The sequence below is a fragment of the Aptenodytes forsteri genome, unplaced genomic scaffold (genome assembly GCF_000699145.1).
Source record: "Aptenodytes forsteri isolate BGI_AS27 unplaced genomic scaffold, ASM69914v1 Scaffold94, whole genome shotgun sequence".
NCBI lineage: Eukaryota > Metazoa > Chordata > Aves > Sphenisciformes > Spheniscidae > Aptenodytes > Aptenodytes forsteri.
In genome coordinates this window covers 4,075,992-4,082,127 of record NW_008795017.1, presented here as the reverse complement: position 1 = coordinate 4,082,127, position 6,136 = coordinate 4,075,992, and the positions used below count along the sequence as shown (strand labels likewise).

The 6,136-nt window shown below is 40.4% G+C and overlaps 1 protein-coding gene across 1 annotated transcript; it reads left to right on the top strand.

Annotated features, from left to right (window-relative positions):
• Positions 1-136: 136 nt before the first annotated feature.
• On the top strand, positions 137-4,609 carry RRM2 (ribonucleotide reductase regulatory subunit M2). The gene is made up of 7 exons (XM_009275614.1): positions 137-262; positions 756-889; positions 2,018-2,112; positions 2,916-3,049; positions 3,495-3,599; positions 3,737-3,850; positions 4,248-4,609. The coding sequence occupies exons 1-7, from the start codon at positions 137-139 to the stop codon at positions 4,398-4,400; spliced, it is 861 nt and encodes a 286-aa protein (XP_009273889.1). The 3' UTR covers positions 4,401-4,609.
• The last annotated feature ends 1,527 nt before the right edge of the window (positions 4,610-6,136 follow it).

Genomic DNA, 6,136 nt, shown 5'->3' with positions numbered 1-6,136 from the left:
TGCTCCCGCCCGCGGCCTCCTTGCATGGGCGGTGCCCGGGAGCCCGGGCTGTGCTGCAGGGCAGCCCCGGGGCTCTGGTACGGGCCTCGTACCTGAAGCCCCCGTCTCTTTGTTTACTTCATCGCTTCTCCTGGCAATGTTTCAGGTGGACCTTTCCAAAGATATCCAGCACTGGGAGTCCCTGAAGCCTGAGGAGAAGTACTTCATTTCTCACGTCCTCGCCTTCTTTGCTGCCAGCGATGGCATCGTCAATGAAAACTTGGTAAGCGTGTAGAAATAGTCCTGACAGAAACATCACTTTGTGCAGACAACCAGATACCTACACGTTTGACATGCTTGCTGGCTGATCTAGCCTGTTTGCTAGATCATGTAGCGTTACAGCGTTACAACATGTAATGCTGTCTTATGCTAATTAGCAAATTGGGGTTCCTTTTGTAATGCACAAGTTTGCCCACTCCCCATGGGGCACTGAGTGTTGACTTACAGTAACACTTGGCTGGTTCAAAGCCCTTGTTCTGCTTCTACCCTAATGAGGGATAAGTAACACTGAGAACTCTTCCCATTTCTCTTGGGACCAAAGAATAACTCACGACTTGTGAGCTACTGCTCTTCATATTGCTGTTAATAATCCACATGTCTGGAATTAATCTGTAAAGGATTCTGTGGGCTGAGCAAGGGCTGTTACAGACAGCATCAATGCCTCTAACCTGCAACTTGGTTATAAATGCTTTTGCAAACACATTTATTTCCTCTAGGTGGAGCGGTTCAGTCAAGAAGTACAAATCACAGAAGCTCGTTGTTTCTATGGCTTCCAGATTGCCATGGAAAATATACATTCAGAAATGTACAGCCTTCTTATTGACACCTACATTAAAGATTCTAAAGAGAGGTTCGTATTGCTTGATGATGAAAGGCTCAAAACTCTTTAAGTGTTGAGATTTAAATGAATCATATCAGTCACTGACTTTAAGGCTAATTTTAGGATTTAAACTAGATTTATATAAAATAACACTGTTGCTTAAGAGCAGCTTTACTTTAGAATATCTTTCTCTGAAGTGTATGAGCAACACCTCGCTTAGATTAAGAGTGGAACTGAAACCACTTAATACTGAAATGAAGGAATGAAACTATGTAAAAGATGGAGCAGCCAAATAAGGGGAGAGTATATTAAATTACAGTAAGCGCTCATATGGAGGACCCCTGCACCTAGTAGAAAGCTATGTAGGAAACCTTCTCTGAGAATATCAGTTTTATTAAAACGTCATCTCTAAACCCCAGCGCATTTAGTTAACAGCTAGCGCTTTTACATAGCATGTGCTGCCCTTACTCACTTGACTATTTTGCTTGGGGGGGAAAAAAGCATGTCGCGTTTGCCAAAAAGTGGCTTTTGGTCTTGATTAAAAGTAAAACAAAGCACAAAACTTTCATAATAAGATGAATCAATTCAAGAATGGTATCTTAAAACTAAACACAGGGCTTTGAGCAGTCTGGACTGAGTTATTCTGGTGTTATCTTGTCAGACCAACACCCTGTTGAGCGAAATGTCATGTGGTATTGCAATGCTATTTGCAGTCTAGATATATATAATCGTTACTACTTCGTAGAAAGCTGACAATGTCACTTCTACTGAGATGCTTAATTCCAGGAAATGTTTAAGGAAGAACTGCTTACATGAAAGCTCTGGTGCCTTGGCACTAGAAAATGGAGGCTGGTTGATTTGTAGTTTTGAAAGCCTTGTTCAAGTACAGTACTTGATGAAACAGTGCTCCCCTCGATATTGTCATGGGAATTCATGTGAACTGGTGTTGATGTGATGGGTAGGTGATGAAAAGGCAGTTGATGGGTACAAATAGAGCTAGATTTTTGTGCAAAGTAAGATGGGGAAGGAGACTTAATTATCAGGGTGAAGGGGTGAAGGTGCAGAGCACTTGTAAGTGAACAAGACCATCTATGCTTGTGAATGCTTATTGTACTAGTTGTGCTGATGTCCAAGCCTAATGAGTTTTATTCTTTTCAGGGAATTTCTTTTTAATGCTACTGAAACGTTACCATGTGTTAAAAAGAAAGCTGACTGGGCCATGCGCTGGATTGGGGACAAGAAAGCAACATATGGTGAGTACATCTATTGGACGCAAAGTGAAATTCCTTCCCTAAAAAAGATGGAGGAACTACCATTTCTCCAGACTCCACGGTTCACAGAGATTGTTGTCACAAGGAGACTATATGCTCTCTGGTATAAGATACTAGTATAATTCTGGAGATGAAGAAAATAATTTTCATCTTGCAAATGAGCTACTGACATGAATCTTTGTAAAATTGCTGGCATTTTGAATAATGGTAGCTCATGTGACAATCTTCATACGCCTGGTTATATGATCAAATTGTAAATTGCTGTCACGTGTCTACAACTGTACTGGCCACTTATCTCCAGCAGACATGTACAGTTGGAGGCTGTAGCTCCTCTGCCTTACTGATTCTTGATGTCTCGCTTCAAAGGTGAGATGAGATGGTAAGGATCATTATTTCACTAGTATTAAAGCATTCTTCATGGCCAAAGTTCCTTAATTAAAGATGAGCAGGCACTGACTTAAATCAGCTGCTAAAATGACTGCTCTCTTTCAGTGTGCAACCTTTGAAAAAAGGATAGTATTGATGGTTAACCTGGGGGAAGGAGCCTTGGCTTCAGCTACTTAGTAGCTGCTCTAATTAGTTTTTACTTCCTCTCATGTTTAAAAGTTTTGCTTAATGACCAGAAGCCCTTACTGTAATAGTTTTTAGAGGCAGGCTACAGCATACTTGAGCAGAAACTTCTTCATTCCCCTTGGAGGATGCAGTTCACTGGTCTATTCACAACTTCTGGGTATTAATCCTGTGAAGTTTTCTGTGTGATATTACTATCAATCTTTTCTTAACAGGAGAACGCGTAGTAGCTTTTGCAGCAGTGGAAGGCATCTTCTTTTCTGGCTCTTTTGCATCAATTTTTTGGCTGAAGAAAAGAGGATTAATGCCTGGACTCACGTTTTCTAACGAACTCATCAGCAGAGATGAGGTATGAATCAAATTCTAGCAGTTAAGATGGTAATGTCCCACGGTAGCTCAAAGTAATGATATTCAATTGGAGCCTGTATTTTAAAACAGGAGTATGATCAGAAACAGGCAGTCTAAAGCTCATAAAGTGTGTAAACATGTGATCGTGGATCTTGCAGCAGAGAATGAATGAGCTTAGCATTTTACTTCCTCTGAAGTAGTTTAAGGGTTCTCGCCAACCCTTGCACTCAGTATACCTTGCCATTTGGAGCAAGCACAGCTGGTACTGGCTGAACTCGCTTATGCCTCCTTCTGGTTAGGCAGAAAGTTGTCTGTAGGTAACACTAAATAATGTGACAAGTGCAAAGATGGTGCCTAGATATTGGGCTATTTATTCTGTGCTACTGATTTTGCGTGGCTCTTTTAAATCAGTGTTCCTGAAATAATTTTCTGAAACTTCTTTCCAGGGCTTGCACTGTGATTTTGCCTGCCTCATGTTCAAGCACTTGATACGCAAACCATCAGAGCAGAGAGTAAAGGAAATCATCATGAATGCTGTTCTCATAGAACAGGTAATTGTCTCCTCCTTGTTTAGGAACTTGATCGCAATTAAGCGCAGAAAGCTGGGGAGCTGTTGGGTATAAAATTAACCTAGATGGTACAGAGTGAATACCAGTTTCTGTACATTAAGTGCTTCTACTGTCTGCAGGAATTCTTGACGGAGGCGCTGCCTGTAAAGCTGATTGGCATGAACTGCACTTTAATGAAACAGTACATAGAGTTTGTAGCAGACAGGCTTATGTTGGAACTGGGATTTAACAAGGTAAGGCTCTAATACACTGAATCTTTCATGGGGAAAAGACAATATTAAGTTTAATTTCCTCCAGAAATGCAAATCCTAAAATGGCTGCAGAGCAATATTGGTGTAATTTGTAAAACCATTTAGCAGTCCTGCTGCTAGATCCTGTTTGACGACCCACAGAAGGAAAAGCAAAAGGATGCTATGGAAAAACACTATATAAGAGTTGCTGTGCTTCTGTCTACTGCAGCTAAAAGACAGGAACAAATACAGTAGAGAAGGCGTGGGGCAGAGAATTTTGCTCACTAAATAGTAAGCCTGCTGATGTTGTTATTAGACTCCTTCCAGCTGATCTCTAATGCTGTCATGTATTCAAGATGTGAGCACCTGTAGTGACTACAGAATTGCCTTTGCATTTCAGATATACAAAGCGGAGAATCCTTTTGACTTCATGGAAAACATCTCTCTGGAAGGCAAGACCAATTTCTTTGAGAAGCGAGTAGGTGAATATCAGAGGATGGGAGTCATGTCAAAGGCCACAGACAACTCTTTCACCCTGGATGCAGAATTTTAAATGAACTGAGACCATATGAGTTAGTGTGTATGCTCCCCTGTTTACAGGGAAACAGTATATTGAGTCATAGTGTGACTTGATTCCTGTACTAAAATCCCACTCTTGAAAAGTGTGGTGATATTGGTACTTTTCAGGCGGCTACTGTAGCTCTAGCAGTAAAATCCTTTTTTATTAGACTTTGCCAATGGTGTTAATTCATAGAATGTTTAGATGTATCTCTTACAATGTATGCTGCTCCATTTTGTGAAAGATACAGGCACCTTCTGCAAGATGGGAGGTTATGGGTGGTGACTGCTAGCTTCTGCTGTTCTGCCCATAAACAAAGGAGCAGTTGAGAAATTCTAGTCCTAATTTGTTGAATACTCTGCAGAAAACTCTGGAGACAACTACATGACTTCACTGCTTTCTTAGCAGGTTTTAAGTTTACCTTTTTTACTATTGTTTTAATAGTTTGTACATAAACCTGGCACTTTAATGTTTAAAATAAAGAACTGTCTTGTAATACTCGACAATGGTGAAATGCAAGTGTAAATCTTTAGACTTTTGCAACCTAACCTTTCGTGACTTGTGCTTCTTTCTGGGTATGTAACTTAAAAATGGCGCTGCGAATCAAACTATTGATTTTGAAATCTATCGAAGAACAGGAAGAAACTTTATATGGAAGGTGAAGAACTTAAGTTGGATATTCTGGGTACTGAAAAATAACATGCAGCTGGCTTCTGGACTTAATTGCTTTTTCTTTAATATCTGGGAACAGTATTTCATATAATAGTAATAAAGAGCTGGTTGGATTCAGTGTTGTACTGGCTTCAGTGCTCTGATGGGCAAAGCTATGTGTTAGTTTCCTTCTGAACTGCAGACTTTCTGAGGAAAAGCTGCTTGGTCATGTGGTTGGTAGATATCAAGTGAAATTGTGCTTAGCTCTGACTTTCAGATTGACTGCACTAAATGGATGATGTTTCAGGGTAAATTCAGCTAATTCAGGCTGGAGCAGTATTAGCTTCTGTATTGTGCAGTTAAGTTTTGGTTTTAATACATAACAGTAGTGAAAACAAAGTATGTGCTACAACATTGTTATTCCACACTAAACATGGAGCAATGGGAAGGAGTATGCTTAATATAACTTTGGTAAGGGCATGTGGTCTATGAAGGAGTTCCCTTCACAGATTAGAGTTACTGCAAATGATCTGCAGTGAGATTAAATAACAATGGGATAGACTGAAATTAGCTACTGCCTTGATGTACAAAAAGGAGTTTATTCCATGATCTAATCTAGCACTTAACTAACAAGGACTGTCCTGCATGTCTGCCTTATCTTCTTCAAGTGTAGTTGATATGGAAAATAAACCTTGCAGAACTTAAAGCATTTCCTTGAAAGGAAAGAATGCTGGAGTTTGCTTGGTTCTGCTGAAGTCCTTCCTCTTCTGAAGTATAATATATATGGTGCTTCTTTGAGAGATGCTGCCTTGGTATAAAATTAACTGACTTGCTGGTCTTTGCTCCTTTGCTCTTAATTGCACTGAAGGTGATGGTGTGTGACTGTTCTTCCCCTGGATCTGAGAAGCTAGCAGGATGTGCATGTTTCCAAGGCTATCCTAGGGAGAAAAAACCTAAATAACTAAAAAATCCTGAGCCCCAAAGTCTGGAGTTCAAAGTAGAAATTACAAGACTGTTGACAGATGGCTGTCTAATGCGCCTGCAGCACTGATGTTGGTAACAGGTCAGTGATTGCAGTG

Bases quoted from the DNA above. Each gene is read 5' to 3' on its own strand.
- RRM2 (XM_009275614.1), top strand. From the start codon at position 137: ATGTTTCAGGTGGACCTTTCCAAAGATATCCAGCACTGGGAGTCCCTG. The intron at 890-2,017 runs GTTCGTATTGCT...TATTCTTTTCAG, and splicing joins ATTAAAGATTCTAAAGAGAG to GGAATTTCTTTTTAATGCTA. The intron at 3,600-3,736 runs GTAATTGTCTCC...TACTGTCTGCAG, and splicing joins ATGCTGTTCTCATAGAACAG to GAATTCTTGACGGAGGCGCT.